Source organism: Oncorhynchus tshawytscha, linkage group LG14, assembly GCF_018296145.1.
Source record: "Oncorhynchus tshawytscha isolate Ot180627B linkage group LG14, Otsh_v2.0, whole genome shotgun sequence".
NCBI classification, from domain to species: domain Eukaryota; kingdom Metazoa; phylum Chordata; class Actinopteri; order Salmoniformes; family Salmonidae; genus Oncorhynchus; species Oncorhynchus tshawytscha.
The window spans coordinates 50,746,874-50,769,822 of NC_056442.1; the positions used below are offsets into that span (position 1 = coordinate 50,746,874).

Below are 22,949 nucleotides of genomic sequence, written 5' to 3' on the forward strand. Positions count from 1 at the left end.
CGAACTGAAGTTGGAAGATGCTAGAAAATGGATAGATGTGCTGTCACATTTGTGTGTGTGTGTGTGTATCAATGTGGAGGGAAAAACAGATGAGGAATTTAGGTAGAGTTAAGGAGTTTAGGGTTAAGTAGTTAGGTTAAGTAGTTAGGTTAAGTAGTTAGGTTAAGTAGTTAGGGTTATGTAGTTAGGGTTATGTAGTTAGGGTTATGTAGTTAGGGTTATGTAGTTAGGGTTAAGTAGTTAGGTTAAGTAGTTAGGGTTATGTAGTTAGGGTTATGTAGTTAGGGTTATGTAGTTAGGGTTATGTAGTTAGGGTTATGTAGTTAGGGTTATGTAGTTAGGGTTATGTAGTTAGGGTTATGTAGTTAGGGTAAGTAGTTAGGGTTATGTAGTTAGGGTTATGTAGTTAGGGTTAAGTAGTTAGGTTAAGTAGTTAGGGTTATGTAGTTAGGGTTATGTAGTTAGGGTTATGTAGTTAGGGTTATGTAGTTAGGGTTATGTAGTTAGGGGTAAGTAGTTAGGTTAAGTAGTTAGGTTAAGTAGTTAGGGTAAGTGTATGGTTTGTTTTGGTAAATGTTGGTTGTTCAGATTAAGAGTTCTAATCTTTCACGCCACCAGATACTGTATTCTGGAACCTCCACTAGGGGTGCTCTGCCAGATACTGTATTCTGGAACCTCCACTAGGGGTGCTCTGCCAGATACTGTATTCTGGAACCTCCACTAGGGGTGCTCCACCAGATAGTGTATTCTGGAACCTCCACTAGATACTGTATTCTGGAAACTCCACTAGGGGTGCTCCACCAGATACTGTATTCTGGAACCTCCACTACTGGGTGCTCTCCCAGATACTGTATTCTGGAACCTCCACTAGATACTGGGTGCTCCACCAGATAGTGTATTCTGGAACCTCCACTAGGGGTGCTCCACCAGATACTGTATTCTGGAACCTCCAGGGGTGCTCTGCCAGATACTGTATTCTGGAAACTCCACTAGGGGTGCTCCACCAGATACTGTATTCTGGAACCTCCACAGATACTGTATTCTGGTGCTCCACCAGATACTGTATTCTGGAACCTCCACTCCACCAGATACTGGGTGCTCCACCAGATACTGTATTCTGGAACCTCCACAGATACTGTATTCTGGGTGCTCCACCAGATACTGTATTCTGGAAGCTCCACTAGGGGTGCTCCACCAGATACTGTATTCTGGAACCTCCACCAGATACTGTATTCTGGAAACTCCACTAGGGGTGCTCCACCAGATACTGTATTCTGGAACCTCCACCAGATACTGTATTCTGGAACCTCCACTAGATACTGTATTCTGGAACCTCCACCAGATACTGTATTCTGGAACCTCCACTACTGTATTCTGGAACCTCCACCAGATAGTGTATTCTGGAACCTCCACTAGATACTGTATTCTGGAAACTCCACTAGGGGTGCTCCACCAGATACTGTATTCTGGAACCTCCACCAGATACTGTATTCTGGAACCTCCACCAGATACTGTATTCTGGAAGCTCCACCAGATACTGTATTCTGGAACCTCCACCAGATACTGTATTCTGGAAGCTCCACCAGATACTGTATTCTGGAAGCTCCACCAGATACTGTATTCTGGAAGCTCCACTAGGGGTGCTCCACCAGATACTGTATTCTGGAAGCTCCACTAGGGGTGCTCCACCAGATACTGTATTCTGGAACCTCCACTAGGGGTGCTCCACCAGATACTGTATTCTGGAACCTCCACCAGATACTGTATTCTGGAACCTCCACCAGATACTGCATTCTGGAACCTCCACTAGGGGTGCTCCACCAGATACTGTATTCTGGAACCTCCACCAGATACTGTATTCTGGAACCTCCACCAGATACTGTATTCTGGAACCTCCACTAGGGGTGCTCATGAGTAACCGTGGGTCCTGAAAGATGGTCTCAAATGTGCACATGAGCAATATACATTATTTCATGATATATTATGTATGTTATGAACCATACAATAACAATTTGAGTTTGAGGCAAAATATTTACAACCAAAGTCCTAGACTGTGTGTCTTTAACATGTCAGTAGCAGAACTATAGACAACACAGGGGGTTGGTTGCACATTCGTTCCAGAGAATGGGCTCTTACTAACGGCTGGGGCGGAATTCTATCTAACACATCAAACACTTGGTTTCCATGTGTTTGATGCCATTCCATTGGTTCCGTTCCGGACGTTATTATGAGCCTTCCTCCCCTCAGCAGGCTCCTGTGGTACACAAGAAAGTCCTCGAAAAGTCTTTGATCCCAATAAACCTTTATATTTTGACCCCATACAAGGGTGGGGAAAGAATAATAGTGTAGTGTGTGTGTATATGCATGTATTTAGGTGTGTGTGTGTGGGGGGTGTAGGCAGAAGGTCAGGGACAGACAGAGAGGATGATTCTAACCCATCTGTCAGCACTCTCTCACATAGGAAATGACCAAACCCAGAACACACAGACAAATCAGAAAATCCTTTATCTGCCTGCTCTTGAGTTGCAGCACGACTTAGGTTGAAATAACCAACTTTTATGCATTTAGTTTTAAAAAATGTATGAATTAATATGTTTGACCTGAGTCCTTCTGTTTGGTGGGCTGCTTAGCGTGTGTGTTTATTTAAAGAAAGAGTGACTGTGTGATTGAGAATGTAGTTGGGAGAGCGAGAGAGTGTGTACATTTGGGTAAGAGAAGGAATGTGAGTGTATCAGGGGAGGTGCAGCTCAGAACACAAGTTTCCACAAAGATGTTTTTCATCGGAACAGGATTTAATATTTACCATCTTAAAGGTAGACTCAGCGATATGACGTAGATGCAGAAAGTAAACAGCACAGTGGGTCAATTTCCGCCACAACTAACGGAGTAGAAGAGCGAGGTTCAACTTCTCCTCTGTTTCGGTGCCCTGGCTACCCAGCTGTGAACAGCGTGACGCACACGTGTGCGCAGATACTGTGTGTGACTGTTAGAGGAGCAAAGTCTTGCATCTTGCTTATCTTAATATCTTTGTTAGATATTACCGCACGGTCAAGAACTAGAAGCACAAGCATTTCGCTACACTCACATTAACATCTGCTAACCACGTGTATGTGACAAATCACATTTTATTTGATATCTGCGGTGTTGCTCGTGGCCACGTAATTTAGCGGAGTCTATCTTTACAACTGAGGCTTGTCTGATGTGTTTACAGAGCCAGATTCCATGAGTCATACATACTGTAATACCTTAAGCACACACGTCGATACTGCCGCCTGTACTAAAGATCTGACACTTTTGGTACAAATGTTCTTTGTTGTTGATTCCAATAAAGTATTTAAAATGTGACCTTGGTTGGACCTCAGTCACCTGTGCTGATCGGACAATATCTTATTTGAACGCAAGCCACAATCATTCGGTTAGCTCATAGGCTTAATGCGCACCACAGCACATGAAGAATGATGTAACCAGCTTCGTATCAATAGGCTGAACAAATATGAGCTGATTTGTTATCGCTCTGCTACATTGATTTTGGACAGAAAACAACCATTTTTAATATAAATTTTATTTAGGAATATCAATTTACTAACAGGTAACAATGGACAAAATTGTTTAATTAAAATGAATAAAGAAGGAAACTGGCCAACAAGACACAAGTTGGGCATACATCTGTTATGTCATCTCTGAAGAAGACTCAGGACTACATCTGTTATGTCATCTCTGAAGAAGACTCAGGACTACATGTTATGTCATCTCTGAAGAAGACAAGCCTACATCTGGTATGTCATCTCTGAATAAGACTCAGGACTACATATGTTATGTCATCTCTGAAGAAGACTCAGGACTACATATGTTATGTCATCTCTGCAGAAGACTTGGGCCATGTGATGCTGGGTGTTGCTAGGGGCAACCATCGCACTGGCTCACTGTCACACTGGCATGGCCTCTCCCGACCAATCCCTTGTATCCTTTCCCTGACAGCCCCTCCCCTCCCTGTGATGTCAGAGATGGAGTACACGCCCACAGACCCATCCTGGAAGCCTACATACACACACAGCTCCTCACTCACAGCCAGAGCTGTGGGGGTCTTACACAGACACAACCTCCCCAGTCTCCCCCCGTCAGCCAGCCGTACCACTGCCAGCAATGGCTTAGTGTGCAGGTCACAGGCACAGCCATTATCCTGGGCAGGGGGGTGGCAGATGTAGACAGCGTAGCGTCCAGAGTCATCCAAGCAAACTTTGAGCACTGGACCCTGGGCCTTGACCCTACACAGCCTGGCATTGGGCAGGTCCAGCAGGGTGATGAGGTCATCATCAGTGGACAGCAGAGCGAAGCTCCCATCAGACGACATGTGGAAGACCTGTGGCTGGCACAGGAACATCTGGGGGAGCAGAAACTGTCGGCATACCGTCTCCTCTGTCACCTTCCATGTGTAAACAGACCCAGAGGCAGCCATCACAATCACAAAGTCTGGGTGTTCTGGCAAGGTCCGGAAGGCCACGACCGTAGAACGTTCATAGCGTTCTGAGCACGAGAAGCGCTTACTGACGGTGCCAGACCACAGGCTGACGGCGAGCAGGTCGCCATGACGACGGCCTAACAGGAAGGTGCTCTCGGGTGAGACCTGGGCATCAGCCAGGTACAGGTGAATGTTACAGACCACGGCCCCACTGGCCAGCTTCCACACCCTGGACAGGCCGTGCTGCGACACACACACCCCGATGTGACCATTAGAGGTGATCAGAACCTCTGTAGCTCTGCTGCCATGGATACGGTGGAGGTTCTGTCCCGTGTCGCTCCGCCACACGTAAACGTCCTCCCCTGAGAGGCTCACAAGATGGCTGCCATCTGGAGAGAGACACAGCTTCTCCACGGGGTCGTCGTGCAGGAAGTGAGTCTCCGGACTTCCTGTCTGTAATCTCCACCTCCACAATATCTCTGAGCCGTCAAGCACATAGAACCGCTCTCCCATTGGCTCCAGCACCACCTCCCTCACCCCGGCCCCAGTTCTAGGGATCATAGCCGCAGCACATATCACATCTGAGTCCCACGTAGTGAGGTGGCCATTTTGAGTGACCACGGAGAGGACAGAGTCCATCTTGAGCAGTGAGAGGGGTTGGGAAGGACTGCCAGCATCTAAGGACAGGACACACTGACCAGTGGTCATCCTCCACACCAGCACAGAGGGACAGGCCTCTAGCGAAGCCAGGATGAGTTGTCCGTCCTGGGCTAACAACGCCTGAGAGAAGGCCTTCCCCTGTGGAGCTCTGAAATGGTCCCACTGCTCCCAGTCACACGTGTCCCAGAGAATAATCTCCTGGGTTTTACACACCAGCAGAATACAACTCTCTTCTGATAGGTCTGTATTGATGAACTCAAAATGGCTGCTGCCACTACAACACTCTTTTAGGAGTTTGGGATCTGTTTTGGTCGCTACGCACCATAACAATACGTGCCCTCTGCTGTCCACACACGCCATCTCCCTCTCATCCTCACTGAGTATCACAGAGATAACTGATGACTCTGATGGACTGGAACAGATAGCAGTGAGAGTGCCTCTAGATGTGTCAAATATAGACACTGTGCCTTTCTCCTGGCCACAGTACACAAACTGACCAGTAGGGGGAAAAGACACACTCCTCACAGTGTTCTGGCACTGCAAACGGGTGAGGTGGCGGCTGGTGGAAACTTCAGAAACACTCACATAGCTCAGACCTTTCCACCACACACACATCCTGTCATCACACATGAGAAACCCTTCGACTATGGTACTGGAGTGTTGGTCTGAGTTGGACTCCTGTCCTAGACTCAGTACATCCTGAAAACACGTTGTCCCAGTCACATCCCACAGGAGCTGTGTGTTGCACTGAGTTGAGAGGAGGATGAAAGTCCCACTACCCCGGACACTTACAAACCTCAGCGCAGGTTCACAGCTCAGTTTCAGTTCCTCTGCCTCTCTACCCCTCCACACCAAAGCAGACCCATCACTCTGAATGACAACCACAGTCCCAGACACTGTCCCCGCTGCATCTGTGACAGCACACTGTCTGGCCTCTGGAAAAAGACACTGTGTGGAGGGTACAGTAGAGGGGGCAGGACTGAGCACGACTCCTAACCCGCTTCCCCTCTTCTTGATCCCCTGTGTCACCTCCTCAGCATAGCCCTCCAGCTCAGGACAGAGCCCCAGGAAAGGAAGCAGCCTGACCTTCATCACCATGGACAGCTCCATAGGGGAGTTCCAGAGGAGACAGGCTGAGTCCCTCAGAATGCACGCCAGAAGAGCTCTCTCCCTGGGGAAGATGAGCTGGGACGCCCCCTCCCTTTCCCAATCCTCCAGCAGGGTTACCAGATGCCCGAGGAGCCCCGCCCTCAGCATAGCCTGATGGAACTCCAATGACATCATCAGACCTCGCACTAGCTCCTCCAACCTGCCACTCTCCTTCAGGTGATAGGGCAGTTCCAGAAGCTTGCGCAGGTTGACACGCACATGCTCAGAAGAGGGGGAGGAAGAGGATGAGGAGGGTTTAGAGTTAAACACATAGGGTTGACCAAGAGGTTGCCTGTCAATGTATTTTTTCATTCGGGCAGTGTCAGGGACAGGCCCAGGCTGGTTGAGTCCTGTGTTCTGGCTGATGACCAGTGGTTTGGCTCTACCGTAGGCCCAGCGACCATTAAAATAGTCGGCCATCGCTGTGTGCATCTCCTCCCTCATCTCCCAGGAGCTCAGGTACCTCTCACACACCACCAACCCAAAATGTCTACTGACCCAGAATAGAACATGAGACCCTGCAACACTCCTCTTCACCAGAAACCCCTTCAGATCCAACAACAGCCTCTCCACTTCCACCTCAGGTACCCTAAACTTGGAGGGAGGGGGCTCACTGGCCGAGACGTACCCAGCCAGCACCGCGTCATCACTGGACAGGAGGTCAGAGAGTTCAGCCTCTGTGAGTCCGGTCCTGGAGAGGGTCACGTAGCTCAGGGCTCGGGACACCAGAACCAACCCATGTTTCTCCTCTAGGTGAACCAGAAACACTGTGATGCTGGAGTGGACACCCACAGGGAGGGTCTCATCAGTCACCTCTGATGCTGAGAGAGAGAGAGCGAGAGAGGACAGAGAGAGAAGGAGAGGGAGAAAGAGAGAAATTAGCTCCAGATACATAGAGATAGATGTGTTTATACTGTGTTTTTGATGTGTACCTGAGGTCCACAGCGAGGCGTGTCTATGCAGGAGGCGAGCGTAGAGGGTGAGAGGGCAGGAGATCAGGGCCATGTTCATGACCCCCTGCTGTCCTGACGTCACTCTCCTTCCTGACCCCTCCAGGAGGGCTGCCAACATCCTCACACACCCCCTCCCTTCCATCGGCCCCAGCTCCACACTCACACAGCACCCTGAGACACCAAAAACTGCAGAGGAGGATTGTGGGAAATGGAGTTCAAGGGTGTGGAGGGTATTGGTTCGGGTGGGGGAGATGGAGAGCATGAGTTTGATGTTGGGAGGGAGGGGGGAAGGGAGACACTTGATGGTTTGGGGTCCGGAGACGGTCCAAGCTTGGTCTAGGCCGTCAAGGATGAGGACCAGGGGCTGTTTAGGGGTGGGACAGAGGGAGAGAAGGGAGGAAAGGTTATGTCTGAGCTGGGGGAGGGTAGGGTTAGGATCTCTGCTACTGGGCTCAGGGTTACGGTTGTATCTGTGGGCTATCTGGTGGCACAGGCTGGAGAGAAGGTGTCTAGGTGAGAGATTGACTGACAGACTGGTGAACTGGATAATCACCACGGGATCCATGTCGCTCAGCCATGACCTCACCTGCAGAAGAGAGGAGAGAGAAACAGGCTGTTATGTGGCGCTGCCAATCAGTACAATCCCAGTCATTTGGGATGGACCCTGCAGATCTCGTCTAAAGCAAGATATTATTAGATATTATAATGAATGTTGTCTGGATATTCAGTCAGTAATGTAGCTAGTAATGTCTTATAGAAGCAACAGGTAGTTTCTTCTTCCAATCACTTCTATAAGATTCTGTCTGTCCTGAGTTACTGCTCCATCTACCTGCTGTGCACAATGTGCCAGCAGCACAGTTTTCCCTGTGCACGGCCCTCCTACGACCACTAGTGGGTGTTGTGTGTCCCTCTGCTCCAGGTAAGACCTGACTTCCTCTTCCTCTGGTCGATCGTTGTCATAGAGACAGGAATAGAGAGAACACAGCTCCTCTTGCTCAGCCTGCTCTCTGGTCAACGCATCATCAGAATGAGGTGAAGATACTGACTTTCCCATTCCCATGGCGACAGAGCTGTCAATCAGAGCCAGGAGGTCGGAGTAGAGCTGCTGGCAGAGACCCTCCGCATAGCTCCTCCTCCTGGCGGGGGTGTAACCATGACGAGGGTCGCATTCCGAAGTTGTGGTGTACACCAGGAGCTGACAGGAAGTCACCAGGCTGGGCAGGAAGTGGTCACAGAGCTGGGACAGGAGGCTGTCATCGGACAGAGCCTGCGGTAGATGGGGGATGACGTTACTCCTTACCTAATACCACTGATACAAGTTCAGATATTTGTCATCCCCAGGTAGAGGTTGGGGGGAGGGTAATCATTAAGTGAAGCATGTACCTTGAGTGGAGGATAGGGGTGTAGGGGCGGCTCTTTAGGGGGCTGGTCTGCCCCCTCACTCTGGCCCCGCCCATTGGAGATCTTGTTGACATAGACCAGGCAGCGTTTGATGTCACGTCTTGGACAATTCTCCAGAGCGAATCGCAGGTCTGTGTCGAGAGCTAGAGAGAGAGAGAGTTTTCAAAATGTACACCTTAATAAAGAGCATATTATATACTGATCTGTTGGACAACTTAAATGTCTGGAGAGATGTGTGAAGAATGTACAATTCCTATAGATAATCTGAAATCCTACTAGGGTGATGGAGCTATTTAAAATGTCAGAGAGGTGAATATAAGTATAGTTTGTCTTTCTTCCAGTAGATGTTGCTCAAGTCCCACCACCTTCCTTCGCCTTACGCCTAAAGAGAGAGATCGGGGTGTGAGGTCGCTTGTTCTCTGTTGAACACAGCACCTCCACGAAGGGAACATTGAGTCATTTCACACCTTTCTTCAGATGGATGTGCAAATCTAGATTATAGAAAGATACTGGGATATCTGTTACTATGGGGACAGAGAGATAGCAACGGTGTTTTAGGTTGCTTTTAGGGGCTGAGTGTGAGTTCATGTGGCTCATTTTCTGCATGTATAGAACTGAACCACGACCTTTAAACTGTCTGGCCTAGCTGGACAGGTGGTACAACCATGTAGTTTTCATTCAGTCGCTTGTCATTGGTCGAGGACTGAAGAGGAAGTCACATGGTAATCTGTACCTAAAGGGGCTATAGAGACACATGACTATAACACACACTGACCACAGACAGAGGTCATGGCTGTGGACAAACAGACTGGACTTCTGATGGAGCTACTGATCATTGGCACTGCTCTTCTCCTGACTGGTTGGCTACTGTGTGTTATGATGAGTCAGGGGCTCGGAATGTTATTTCAAATACTGAATTACACGTGAGTTGTGTGCTGTATTTTGTTGGTGCCCAAAAGTCATTTTTATTCTGTTGATCAGAATGATTGGTGGAGATTCTCTCTACTCCATAGTGGGAGATGATGTCATTCTGCAATGTGCCAATCAGGTTCATCCATAAACCGACTCCAATGTTGTTTTAGAGAATTGGGCGGTACGTGTAACCACGCCAGCCCAGGACCTCCACATCCGGCTTCTTCACCTGCGGGAACAGCCACCCTCTCAAGAATTTCTGTAAACAGTCATAAACCGTCTCAGGGGAAGCTCATCTGCATGCTCGTCTTCCTTCAACTGACTGCAGTTTGACGTCGTAACAGACTTCAGTGGGCGAATGCTCACCTTGGATGGCCACTGGCACGCTGGAGAAGAGTGCTCTTCATGAATGAATCCCGGTTTCAACTGTGCTGGGCAGATGGCAGACAGCATGGCATGGTGTGGGAGAGCGGTTTTCTGACGTCAACATTTTTAACATTGTAAATAAGAATTTGTTCTGACTTGCCTAGTTAAAAAAAGGTCAAATAAAAGAATATTTAAAAAACAGTGCCCCCTGGTGGCAGTGGGATTATGGTATGGGCAGGCATAAACTACTGATAACTAACACAATTGCATTTTATCGATGGCTATTTAAATGCACAGAGATACCGTGACGAGATCCTGAGTCCCATTGTCGTGCCATTCATCCACCGCCATCACCTCATGTCTCAGCATGATAATGCACGGCCCCATGTCACAAGGATCTGTACTTAATTCCTGGACACTGAAAATGCCCCAGTTCAACCATGGCCTGCATACTCACCAGACACGTCACCCACTGAGCATGTTTGGGATGCTCTGGATCTACATGTACAACAGTGTGTTCCAGTTCCCACCAATATACACCAACACACAGCCATTGAAGAGGAGTGGAACAACATTCCACAGGCTCCAATCAACAGCCTGATCAACTCCATGTGAAGGAAATGTGTTGTGCTGCTTGAGGTAAATGGTGGTCACACCAGATACTGACTGGTTTTCTGAACAACAACCCTACTTTTATTTTTAAGGTCTCTGTGACCAACAGAATCACATCTGTATTCTCAGTCATGTGAAATCCATAGATTAGGGCCTAATGAATTTATTTAAATTAACTGATTTCCTGGGACATTTTCAGTGTCCAGGGATTATATGAACTGTAAATCTTTGAAATTATTGCATGTTGCGTTTATATTTTTGTTCAGTGTAGTTGAAGAATAAATACAAACTAGAAAACAGTATTTTGCTATTATAGACTCCCTTCAAAACATTATCTCGATACAGGACTAGCCTAGATCATCTCACGAACACATCTCGCTAACACATCTCACTCACCTGACCTGTAGTAGCCTAGGGTTGTTAGGAGACCCCCCTGAACACACTGACTCACAGCAGCCTGCAAGACCTTCCTCATCTCCTCCTCCTCCTCAACACCCGTTTCTCCTGTCTTTTCATCTGTCTGAGAAACAGATCATCGTAACCTGTGTGTGTGTGTGTGTGTGTGTGTGTGTGTGTGTGTGTGTATGTGTGTGTGTGTGTGCGCGTGTGTGTGTGCGCGTGTGTGTGTATGTGTGTGCGCGTGTGTGTGTGTGTGTGTGTGCGTGCGTGCGTGTGTGTGTGCGTGCGCGTGTGTGTGTGCGTATGTGTGTGTATGTGTGTGCGCGTGTGTGTGTGTGTGTGTGCGTGCGTGCGTGCGTGTGTGCGCGTGTGTGTGTGCGTATGTGTGTGTATGTGTGTGCGCGTGTGTGTGTGTGTGTGTGTGCGTGCGTGTGTGCGTGCGCGTGTGTGTGCGTGTGTACCTGGTGATTTCTCCTCACCTGTTTGTCAGGGTGCAGCTGTGTGTGAATGTGTGTCTGTCGTTGCAGGCAGAAGGACGGTGGTATTGTATTCTCGTCTCTCAGGTATGCCTTCTCTAGAGCACGGGTACTGATGCCCACTCGCTGGCACACCTGGAGCAGCCTGTGGAACTCTGCCACCTCCACCTGGGCAGGTAAACACACAGCACCATACTGTGCCCCCACCAGAGCCTGCAGCGCCACCCACAGGACACACAGAGAAGTACAGGAATTACTACATGTGTGTAGGGTTGATTAGGGAAAAGGGGTTATCCTAAATGTACTAAGTAGGGTGTAGGGGTTGATTTGGGACGTGGATGTGGTGCCTTACCACTAGGTAGGGTCCGTCAGAGCTTTCTCTACACGCCTGTAGTAGCTTTTGTCTAGTCTGTTGGTCTGGCCCGGTTCTGGGATCACTTGCCTCACAAGGGTCTATCACCTACATACACATGATAGAGAATCCTATTGAATCAGACCTTCACAATCTTCCCTAGTTCACAGCAAAAGCTGGGCCTAGTATTGTCACCTGAGAGTCAGCTTAAGTGTGTGAGTCAACTTAATTACAATATTCTGGAGTGAGATGATTTATTATCAAACATATAGTATGACGTGTGTTATCGTTCACACAGCTGTAAAAATACATTTACAAAACATCAAGTCCATCTGAATATGGGTTTTGTTCAACAAGCTCATAACTCCTGCTGCTCAATAGAGATAATAACTTCACAAACACATCATATTGCCTGAAGGAAAACTCACACTCAACACACACACAGTCACTCAGCACCTGTTCATACTCAACAATAACACACCCCTCCCCTGCTCTCTCTTCATGGCACCATTGTGAGAACATCCTCTATCCCCTACCAATCAACAGTAGAATGTGTTGAGTTGAACTGCTCCTAAAGGACGGCTTCTGTAGAGGCTTTGATCTCACGCTCCGTGTCTCTCCACCATGAGGGGTACTGAATAGTTCACCAACTGCCATGATACAGGACCAGCTAAATAAGATCTGCCTACAGTATGATACAGGACCAGCTAAATAAGACCTGCCTACAGTATGATACAGGACCAGCTAAATAAGACCTGCCTACAGTATGACCAGCTAAATAAGGCCGTCCTACAGTATGATACAGGACCAGCTAAATAAGGCCGTCCTACAGTATGATACAGGACCAGCTAAATAAGACCTGCCTACAGTATGATACAGGACCAGCTAAATAAGACCTGCCTACAGTATGACCAGCTAAATAAGGCCGTCCTACAGTATGATACAGGACCAGCTAAATAAGATCTGCCTACAGTATGACCAGCTAAATAATATCTGCCTACAGGACCAGCTAAATAAGACCATCCTACAGTATGATACAGGACCAGCTAAATAAGATCTGCCTACAGTATGATATCCATTCCAACATCAAAACAGAGGTGACCTCTCACCTTGAAGTCCAGTCCGTATGTGTGTCTGCAGTGCTCCCTCAGCCTGGGAAACACATTTTCTCTCAGAGCCCTGCGTTCCACAACAGAGTCTAGACAACACACAGGGGTTATACTTCCATTCCTTCTCCAACCAGTGTCATTCAGCACACACACAGGGGTTATACTTCCATTCCTTCTCCAACCAGTGTCATTCAGCACACACACAGGGGTTATACTTCCATTCCTTCTCCAACCAGTGTCATTCAGCACACACACAGGGGTTATACTTCCATTCCATCTCCAACCAGTGTCATTCAGCACACACACAGGGGTTATACTTCCATTCCTTCTCCAACCAGTGTCATTCAGCACACACACAGGGGTTATACTTCCATTCCTTCTCCAACCAGTGTCATTCAGCACACACACAGGGGTTATACTTCCATTCCTTCTCCAACCAGTGTCATTCAGCACACACACAGGGGTTATACTTCCATTCCATCTCCAACCAGTGTCATTCAGCACACACACACAGTCAGACCTGCTGTACCTTCTGGATTAGAACACAGGTAAACCTTGATACAGGACTTGCATGATGCTGTTCGGGAGTCGTCCATGATTCTGTCAGACGCAACGATAAGATATAAACGGAAAATAGCATCCACACGGGACAAAAAAAATAAATAAATGTAAACTATTTAGTAGGACCAAAGTAACAAACTTGCACAGGCTAGTAGTGAGTCCTGCATAAACGATTCTCCCTTCCCCCCTCGCCCAGTCTCTCCTCCCCTTTGCTGTTCCCATCAGGAAACTGCCTTCTGATGCTGTTCTGGATAATGAACACTCTCTCTCAGATTCACACACTAGACAGATTTTGTATCACAAGTCTTTTAAGTTTACTGTGAATAACAAAAATGTTATGAAAAGTATTTTTCCAATCCGTTTTATTATTTAACATTTGTACACAATAAATACAAACTTTTTAATTTTTTTTTTTACAGCCAATAATAATATGCGGAAATAATTTTGCACCTGTTCTCAATGTTGTCACCATGGCAACATTCAGAAGAGAGAAGGCCTGTTGTTCAACTACACTGATTTAGCAGCTCGGAAACATCTCCAAATCAAAACAAAAATCAAATAGATATATATATATATAAAAAAAAAGCTAAAATAAACTAAAAGTACAGGGACACAGGACTGTTGTATAGAGGAAGATTACAGAGTTATATTTGACCAGAGAGATTAACCATAACAACACACGTATTGGAATAAAAAGTGTTGGCTTGATCTGTGGGTGACAACAGCTTTCTGACAAGATGGAGGACATTGATGTTAACCATAAACTTCAAAACCAGTTTGATAAACGTTCTGAAGATGTAAGAGAGATCAAGGAGAGGGCGTGGTTTAGAGCAGACCAAACTAGCCAAGCAAAGATAGGATCGTATCCTTCCTCCTCTCACAGTATAATCACTCTCAAAGCTCATACACCACCTAAAACTAACAAATACACATTCTCTCTACAATCATTCAATATTCCTTAGAAATGTTTCATAATTCAAATCAAATATATGCATAAATATATTTTAACATTTATAACACCATTCTAAAAGGAGCACCTCACCCTCCAAGACCAAATGGTTCCCTGGCTTCTGTAGAACACGATGCTGGGTCAAAGGTTAGGGGTCAGAGGTTAGGTGTCAAGAGTTTAGGTGTCAGAGGATATGGGTCAGATGTTAGGGGTCAGAGGTTAGGGGTCAGAGGATATGGGTCAGATGTTAGGTGTCAAGAGGTTAGGTGTCAGAGGTTAGGTGTCAGAGGTTAGGAAGGTGCAGCCAGAATGAGACAGCAACACTGAAAAACAACAGAAATACAAACAAGAGAATAAAACCAATCAAAGGAAATAAAGTGCTATGATGTCTCCCTAGGTTGGGTTTAGGAAGGCTTGAAGGGGCTGGTTATGGATATTGGTCAGGTATATCCTCACAGGTTGTTCAATCTTCTATACGATAGGGCATATCACCGTAAAATAAACTATCATTGTGGCAGGTTTGAAATGTGCAAGCCAATCGCTGTGTGAAATGTTAGGACCTAATTTATCAGCCTGAAGTGCTTTCCAAATCTACACAACATCATATGTCAAAGTTCAAGGGTCAAACTGAAAGGTCACAAGTGAGACAAGTCAGACCCTTTCCCACATCTACCTCTTCCTCCTCAGTAACTTTAGGGGCTCGGTAGGGATGTGGTATACCATTAATTGCTTAGTGGGTAGGACGCGGAATCAAAATCACACCAACAAAAAATTGTGATTGAAACAACGTAAACTTCCTGGTTTCAATAATAAAAGCTACAGTCTTAAAGTAGGAATACACAAAATGTGTGTCAGAAAGCATCTCCTCTGGACATGTTGTCCCCTGGACATGTTGTCCCCTGTGGTGCAGCTCCTCTGGACATGTTGTCCCCTGTGGTGCAGCTCCTCTGGGCATGTTGTCCCCTGGACATGTTGTCCCCTGTGGTGCAGCTCCCCTGGACATGTTGTCCCCTGTGGTGCAGCTCCCCTGGACATGTTGTCCCTTGGACATGTTGTCCCCTGTGGTGCAGCTCCCTGGACATGTTGTCCCCTGTGGTGCAGCTCCCTGGACATGTTGTCCCCTGTGGTGCGGCTCCCCTGGACATGTTGTCCCCTGGACATGTTGTCCCCTGTGGTGCAGCTCCCCTGGACATGTTGTCCCCTGTGGTGCAGCTCCCCTGGACATGTTGTCCCCTGTGGTGCAGCTCCTATGGACATGTTGTCCTCTGGACATGTTATCCCCTGTGGTGCAGCTCCTCTGGACATGTTGTCCTCTGGACATGTTGTCCCCTGTGGTGCAGCTCCTATGGACATGTTGTCCTCTGGACATGTTGTCCCCTGTGGTGCAGCTCCTATGGACATGTTGTCCTCTGGACATGTTGTCCCCTGTGGTGCAGCTCCGCTGGACATGTTGTCCTCTGGACATGTTGTCCCCTGTGGTGCAGCTCCTCTGGACATGTTGTCCCCTGGACATGTTGTCCCCTGTGGTGCAGCTCCTCTGGACATGTTGTCCCCTGGACATGTTGTCCCCTGTGGTGCAGCTCCTCTGGACATGTTGTCCTCTGTGGTGCAGCTCCTCTGGACATGTTGTCCTCTGGACATGTTGTCCTCTGTGGTGATGTTGTTTTCTGCACCCTTCTCTACTTCCCTTCTTTTCGGGTGGGCCTCTGGGTTCGTTCATTCAGTCGTTTAAATACAGTCTCTCTCCACTCAACATCCCCCTCACTCAGACTCCATCAGAGAGAGACACACACACCCGGTCCAACACATAACCAGAACAGGGGTTGATTCTGACAGGCCGTCAGAGAAAACAGTCATCGTAAAGCATTAAATGCAGGTATCAGTATATATGTCTGAAGGGTAAACAGAAGCCTGACCAGGGGTTACAACCACAGCTGTAAAACACCAAACCTCTGACCCCATCTCTTAGAGCACTTCCTATTGTCTCCTCTGCACTGCCTGTTGACGACAACATATCAATGATACAAACACACACTGTTCATCACAGGTTGAAGCTGAGGAGACTTGTGTGTGTGTGTGTGTGTGTGGTGGTTACCACTGATCCATACAAACTGCAGATCGACAGAACAGTCTGTCTGAGAAGGAGAGAGAGATGGAGGGAGGTGTTAGAGAACGTTCAGGGAGGATCCAGCCCCACCTTTTTCTCTCCCTCTCTCCCTCCCTCCCTCCATCTCTCCCTCCCTCCCTTCCTCCCTCCATCTCTCTCTCCCTCCATCTCTCCCTTCCTCCCTCCCTCTCTCCCTTCCTCCCTCCATCTCTCCCTTCCTCCCTCCATCTCTCCCTTCCCTCCATCCCTCTCTCCCTCCATCCATCTCTCTCCCTCCCCTCCATCCATCTCTCCCTCCATCCATCCCTCTCCCTCCCTCCCTCCCTCCCTCCCTCCATCTCTCCATCTTCCTCCCTCCATCCATCTCTCCCTTCCTCCCTCCCCTCCATCCCTCTCTCCCTCCTTCCATCCATCCATCTCTTCCTCCCTCCCTCTCTCCCTCTCTCTCTCTCCCTCTCTCCCTCTCTCCCTCTCTCCCCCTCTCTCTCTCCCTCTCTCCCTCCCTCCATCCCTCCCTCCCTCCATCTCTCCCTTCCTCCCTCCATCCCTCCCTCCCTCCATCTCTCCCTCTCCCTCCATCCATCTCTCCCTCTCTCTCTCTCTCTCCCTCTCCCTCCCTCTCCCTCCCTCTCCCTCCCTCTCTCTCTCTCTCTCCCTCTCTCCCTCCCTCCCCCTCTCCCTCCTCCCTCCCTCCCTCCCTCCCTCCTCCCCCTCCCCCTCCCTCCCTCCCTTAATCTCTCCCTTAATCTCTCCATACCCTTTAACTGTATGTACAATGCTATTTCAGGTTGACATACGGATCAACTTCTACTACATATAAAATAGATACTCCAATCAGCGGGTTAGGCTAATATGAAACATTCCTATGACAACAGTAATGTACTGTACTAATCCACATTAAACACGTATGATACGACTATATATGGCAAGAACAGGGGAATCCCAGCTCACATAGCAGATAAAACTCCCTTTCATAGCAACTCTCCTCCTCAACATGTCTCCTTTTCATTCTCCTCTTCCTCCCGCTCTTCTTCCTTTCATTCAAAATGGCTGCCAGATGGGAGCAAAGTTAAGGCAACAGACAGTCTGACACAGAGGGAGAGGAGGGGTGAGCAGGGAGGGGCTTCTACTCCTTGTTGCTAGGAGACATAATCATCTTCCTTCCCTTGTTTTTTCCCAGTGTTGGGAGGTAGGGGGAGAGAAGGGGGAGTTCGTCCCAGTGTTGGGAGGTAGGGGGAGAGAAGGGGGAGTTCGTCCCAGTGTTGGGAGGTAGGGGGAGAGAAGGGGAGTTCTTCCCAGTGTTGGGAGGTAGGGGGAGAGAAGGGGGAGTTCTTCCCAGTGTTGGGAGGTAGGGGGAGAGAAGGGGGAGTTCGTCCCAGTGTTGGGAGGTAGGGGGGGAGAGAAGGGGGAGTTCTTCCCAGTGTTGGGAGGTAGGGGGAGAGAAGGGGGAGTTCTTCCCAGTGTTGGGAGGTAGGGGAGAGAAGGGGGAGTTCTTCCCAGTGTTGGGAGGTAGGGGGAGAGAAGGGGGAGTTCTTCCCAGTGTTGGGAGGTAGGGGGAGAGAAGGGGGAGTTCGTCCCAGTGTTGGGAGAGAAGGGGGAGTTCTATGGTTCAAAGGTTAGAGGTAAAGCCCAGTTCAAAGTTCAGTCACTCAGGTCTGCAGGGCAGCGCTGTGCTGTCCGTTTGTATGTCTGTCTGTCACACCAGTGTGATCTCCACCTCCTCAGTCTTCTCTGCTTTTTTGCGAGGTTTCTGCTTGGGGGCGGGGGGCTGCACGGACCTATGGAGCAGGAGAGAGAGAGGGAGGGAGGCGGGGCATTAAACATGTAGTAATGACTTTAAATCCACACTGCTTCTCCCATATCTGATCTACATGTAGTAATGACTTTAAATCCACACTGCTTCTCCCAATACTGGCCTTGATCTACATGTAGTAATGACTTTAAATCCACACTGCTTCTCCCAATACTGGCCTTGATCTACATGTAGTAATGACTTTAAATCCACACTGCTTCTCCCAATACTGGCCTTGATCTACATGTAGTAATGACTTTAAATCCACACTGCTTCTCCCAATACTGGCCTTGATCTACATGTAGTAATGACTTTAAATCCTCACTGCTTCTCCCAATACTGGCCTTGATCTACATGTAGTAATGACTTTAAATCCACACTGCTTCTCCCAATACTGGCCTTGATCTACGCCTGCTGAAAGGTTGATTATTTGGGATGGCTTACAGGTCGTAGTTTGCTAGGGCCTCCGTCGGGAGTGAACTCTGGAGACACTGGACTCAGAGCAGAACTATGATCTGATGAGAGAGACAGAGAGAAGGGAACAGAGACAGAGAGAAGGGGACAGAGACAGAGAGAAGGGGACAGAAAGAGAGAAGGGGACAGGGACAGAGAGAAGGGGACAGGGACAGAGAGAAGGGGACAGGACAGAGAGAAGGGGACAGAAAGGGGACAGGGACAGGGGAGGGACAGAGAGAAGGGGACAGAGACAGAAAGAAGGGGACAGAGACAGAGAGAAGGGGACAGAAAGAGAGAGAAGGAGAAGGGGACAGAAAGAGAGAGAAGGGGACAGAGAGAAAGAGAGAGAGAGGCAGATAAAGACAGGCAGAGAGAGATGTACTCATTTTACAGTCTTACCGACTGTATGTAATTGTCATGTTACTCTTTCTTACATGTGTAAAAACAAAACCCAGCATTGGTTGCTCTCTTACTGTGAGTGGGTTCCTTGTACGTTGTGGGAGGTGGCTTGTGTTCCCCGTTGACAGAGGGTGAGCGAGGGAGGGGCGGAGGGGTGGGGGTGTCTGGGGTGGCATAGGGGCTGCACGGGGGCTGATCATACAGAGGGAGGGGTGGCAGGGAGGAGGGCAGCCTCGAAGATGGAGAGATCTGGAAGGGGGAGGAAAGATAAAGATGGAAAGAGGGAGACAAACAGAAAGAGAGGGACATTTAGGGGTTAGAGGACAGTGTCAATCATCTTTCACAGATTCTGCATACCGAGACTTATTCATAACCATTGAAAACACAGTCTCCATATCATTGTTCTCCAGGCCGACAGACAGGAAGTGAGCCAGGCGACAAACGTTTAGCACTCAGTCCAAACCAAGATAACAGAGCTGTTATTCTCAGAGGACTGGAGTAGTTCTAATCACACTGTTATCTACAGTAAACAACTCCTGTTAAACTCCAGGAAGGATATGACCACTCCTAAACCAATCACAGAACTAGACATAACAGCCAAAAAGACACATTAATGGACGCCATGTTTCATCGTGGACCCAAATACACTACATGACCAAAAGTATGTGGACACCTGCTCAACGAACATCTCATTCCAAACTCATGGGCATTAATACAGAGTTGGTCCCCCCTTTGCTGCTATAACAGCCTCCACTCCTCTGGGAAGGCTTTCCACTAGATGTTGGAATATTGCTGCAGGGACTTGCTTCCATTCAGCCACAAGAGCATTAGTGAGGTCGGCACTGATTTTGGGCAATTAGGCTTGGCTCACAGTCGGCTTTACAATTCATCCCAAAGGTGTTCGATGGGGTTGAGGTCAGGACTCTGTGCAGGCCAGTAAGTTCTTTCACACCTATCTCAACAAGCCATTTCCTTATGGACCTCGCTTTGTGCACAGGGGGTTTTGTCATGCTGTAGCCACAGAGTTAGAAGCACAGAATCAACTAGAATGTCATTGTATGCTGTAGCCTTAAGATTCCCCCTTTACAGGAAGTAAGGGGTCTAGCCCGAACCATGAAAAACAGCCCCAGACCATTATTCCTCATCCACCAAACTTTACAGTTGGCACAATGCATTGGGGCAGGTAGCGTTCTTATGGCATCCGCCAAACCCAGAATTGTCCGTCGCATTGCCAGATGGTGATTCATCACCCCAGAGAACTGTTTCCACTGCTTCAGAGTCCAATGGCAACGAGCTTTAAAACCAGTCCAATGCATGTCATTGCACATGGTGATCTTAGGCTTGTGTGCGGCTGCTCGACCATGGAAACCCCCAGCTCCCAACAAACAGTTCTTCTGCTGATGTTGCTTCCAGAGTCTGGAACTCGGTAGTGAGTGTTGCAACTGAGGACAGATTTTTACGCTCTTCAGCACTCGGCAGTCCCATTCCGTGTTTTTGAGTGGCCTACCACTTTGCGGATGAACCGTTGTTGCTCCTAGATGTTTCCACTTCACAATAACAGCACTTAAAGTTGACCGGGGCAGCTCTAGGAGGGCAGAAATTTGACGAATTGACTCGTTGGAAAGGTGGCATCCTATGACGCTGTCAACATTGAAAGTCACTGAGCTCTTCAGTAAGGCCATTCTCCTGCCAATGTTTGTCTATGGAGATTGCATGGCTTTTATACACCTGTCAGCAACGGGTCTGGCTAAATAGCCGAATCCACTCATTTGAAGGGGTGTCCACATACTTACGTAAATATAGTGTATGAAGGGGTGTCCACATACTTATGTAAATATAGTGTATGAAGGGGTGTCCACATACTTATGTAAATATAGTGTATGAAGGGGTGTCCACATACTTATGTAAATATAGTGTATGAAGGGGTGTCCACATACTTATGTAAATATAGTGTATGAAGGGGTGTCCACATACTTATGTAAATATAGTGTATGAAGGGGTGTCCACATACTTATGTAAATATAGTGTATGAAGGGGTGTCCACATACTTATGTAAATATAGTGTATGAAGGGGTGTCCACATACTTATGTAAATATAGTGTATGCCCTTGAATGAGTAGGTGTGCCCAACATGTTTGACTGGTACTGTAGCTGTGTGTATGCGTGCGTGCGTGCATTTGTGTGTGTGTGTTTCTGTTCTCAAGTGGGTGCATGTGTTTACAAGTGTGTGTGCTCCATTCTCTCCGCTCTCCGTCAGGTCCTCCACCAGTACAGAAGGGAACACTCCCACTCGTCCGTTAAACTCTCCCTCCCAGAAGCCATCGTCAGTTTGGGTGTCTCTGTTGAGTAGACGGATGACAGCCCCCTCTGGGAAGGACAGCTCCTCATCCGCCTGGCCCGCGTAGTCATACAACGCCCTCACAAAACTCACTGGGGGGGAGAGGGACAGCGGGGGGGGGAGGGGGAGAGGGACAGCGGGGGAGGGGGGGAGGAGAGAGAGGGTTATCACTTAATTCTGGAACAATCAATGAGGCTTGAACCTATTGAGGTGAGTTAACACACACTGGGTTCAGACGTTTACTGTTGAAGTGAGTTAACACACACTGGGTTCAGACGTTTACTGTTGAAGTGAGTTAACACACACTGGGTTCAGACGTTTACTGTTGAAGTGAGTTAACACACACTGGGTTCAGACGTTTACTGTTGAAGTGAGTTAACACACACTGGGTTCAGACGTTTACTATTGAAGTGAGTTAACACACACACTGGGTTCAGACGTTTACTATTGAAGTGAGTTAACACACACACTGGGTTCAGACGTTTACTATTGAAGTGAGTTAACACACACTGGGTTCAGACGTTTACTATTGAAGTGAGTTAACACACACTGGGTTCAGACGTTTACTATTGAAGTGAGTTAACACACACTGGGTTCAGACGTTTACTATTGAAGTGAGTTAACACACACTGGGTTCAGACGTTTACTATTGAAGTGAGTTAACACACACTGGGTTCAGACGTTTACTATTGAAGTGAGTTAACACACACTGGGTTCAGACGTTTACTATTGAAGTGAGTTAACACACACTGGGTTCAGACGTTTACTATTGAAGTGAGTTAACACACACTGGGTTCAGACGTTTACTATTGAAGTGAGTTAACACACACTGGGTTCAGACGTTTACTATTGAAGTGAGTTAACACACACACTGGGTTCAGACGTTTACTATTGAAGTGAGTTAACACACACTGGGTTCAGACGTTTACTATTGAAGTGAGTTAACACACACTGGGTTCAGACGTTTACTATTGAAGTGAGTTAACACACACTGGGTTCAGACGTTTACTATTGAAGTGAGTTAACACACACTGGGTTCTGATCTTTGTTTCCATCATTGTCTTGATATGACAACAAAGTTGAAAATGTTTCTATAGTCTTTGAGAGTGTTTTGTATTTGCCTAGTTTTTGTGAATGTGTGTGTAGTGGTGTGTAATGGTGTGTGTGTGTAGTGGTGTACATGTGTGTGTAATGGTGTGTGTGTGTGGTGGTGTGTACATGTGTGTGTAATGGTGTGTGTGTGTGGTGGTGTGTACATGTGTGTGTAATGGTGTGTGTGTGTGTAGTGGTGTACATGTGTGTGTAATGGTGTGTGTGTGTAGTGGTGTACATGTGTGTGTGTAATGGTGTGTGTGTGTAGTGGTGTACATGTGTGTGTAATGGTGTGTGTGTGTAGTGGTGTACACATGTGTGTAATGGTGTGTGTGTGTAATGGTGTGTGCATGTGTAGTGGTGTACACGTGTGTGTAATGGTGTGTGTGTGTGTAATGGTGTGTGTG

At 47.8% G+C, this 22,949-nt stretch overlaps 3 protein-coding genes across 7 annotated transcripts in view; all 3 read right to left on the reverse strand.

Moving 5' to 3' along the window:
* Nucleotides 1-3,544: 3,544 nt before the first annotated feature.
* On the reverse strand, nt 3,545-13,650 carry LOC112239244 (NACHT and WD repeat domain-containing protein 2). Its single transcript, XM_042297642.1, has 9 exons — nt 13,378-13,650; nt 12,849-12,937; nt 11,740-11,847; nt 11,391-11,600; nt 10,909-11,032; nt 8,605-8,765; nt 8,051-8,488; nt 7,201-7,807; nt 3,545-7,089 (listed from the first exon to the last, which is right to left on the reverse strand). The coding sequence occupies exons 1-9, from the start codon at nt 13,442-13,444 to the stop codon at nt 3,851-3,853; spliced, it is 5,043 nt and encodes a 1,680-aa protein (XP_042153576.1). The 5' UTR covers nt 13,445-13,650; the 3' UTR covers nt 3,545-3,850.
* Nucleotides 13,651-13,754: 104 nt separating this feature from the next.
* On the reverse strand, nt 13,755-16,628 carry LOC121839287 (translation initiation factor IF-2-like). 4 transcript variants are annotated; one of them, XM_042297645.1, is made up of 3 exons: nt 15,952-16,628; nt 15,511-15,903; nt 13,755-15,463 (listed from the first exon to the last, which is right to left on the reverse strand). In XM_042297645.1, the coding sequence occupies exons 1-3, from the start codon at nt 15,997-15,999 to the stop codon at nt 15,089-15,091; spliced, it is 816 nt and encodes a 271-aa protein (XP_042153579.1). In that variant the 5' UTR covers nt 16,000-16,628; the 3' UTR covers nt 13,755-15,088. The 4 variants fall into 4 exon arrangements, with proteins under 4 accessions (XP_042153579.1, XP_042153577.1, XP_042153580.1 ...); XM_042297643.1 differs by having other exon boundaries at nt 13,755-15,903; XM_042297646.1 differs by having other exon boundaries at nt 13,755-15,393; nt 15,680-16,627.
* Nucleotides 16,629-17,967: 1,339 nt separating this feature from the next.
* Nucleotides 17,968-22,949, reverse strand: part of LOC112239242 (F-BAR and double SH3 domains protein 2-like) — a 106,177-nt gene continuing 101,195 nt past the window's right edge. The window contains exons 18-21 of one of the 2 annotated variants that reach the window (XM_042297647.1): nt 21,334-21,542; nt 19,187-19,361; nt 18,702-18,772; nt 17,968-18,243 (exon numbers count right to left, since the gene is read on the reverse strand). In XM_042297647.1, coding sequence (XP_042153581.1) covers nt 18,187-18,243; nt 18,702-18,772; nt 19,187-19,361; nt 21,334-21,542 — 512 coding nt within the window. In that variant the 3' untranslated portion in view covers nt 17,968-18,186. The remainder of the gene's footprint in view (nt 18,244-18,701; nt 18,773-19,186; nt 19,362-21,333; nt 21,543-22,949) is intronic. The other variant, XM_042297648.1, reaches the window with a different exon arrangement.

What these genes read in the sequence shown, in the direction of transcription:
- LOC121839287 (XM_042297643.1), bottom strand. Translation starts at nt 16,078, where the DNA reads ATGAACGAACCCAGAGGCCCACCCGAAAAGAAGGGAAGTAGAGAAGGG. An exon ending in GCTGCACCACAGAGGACAAC is followed by an intron (nt 15,904 to 15,951) that starts ATGTCCAGAGGA and finishes CCAGGGGACAAC; the next exon opens with ATGTCCAGAGGAGCTGCACC.
- LOC112239244 (XM_042297642.1), bottom strand. Translation starts at nt 13,444, where the DNA reads ATGGACGACTCCCGAACAGCATCATGCAAGTCCTGTATCAAGGTTTAC. An exon ending in CTGACGGACCCTACCTAGTG is followed by an intron (nt 11,601 to 11,739) that starts GTAAGGCACCAC and finishes GTGGCGCTGCAG; the next exon opens with GCTCTGGTGGGGGCACAGTA. An exon ending in TGGCACATTGTGCACAGCAG is followed by an intron (nt 7,808 to 8,050) that starts GTAGATGGAGCA and finishes TCTCTTCTGCAG; the next exon opens with GTGAGGTCATGGCTGAGCGA.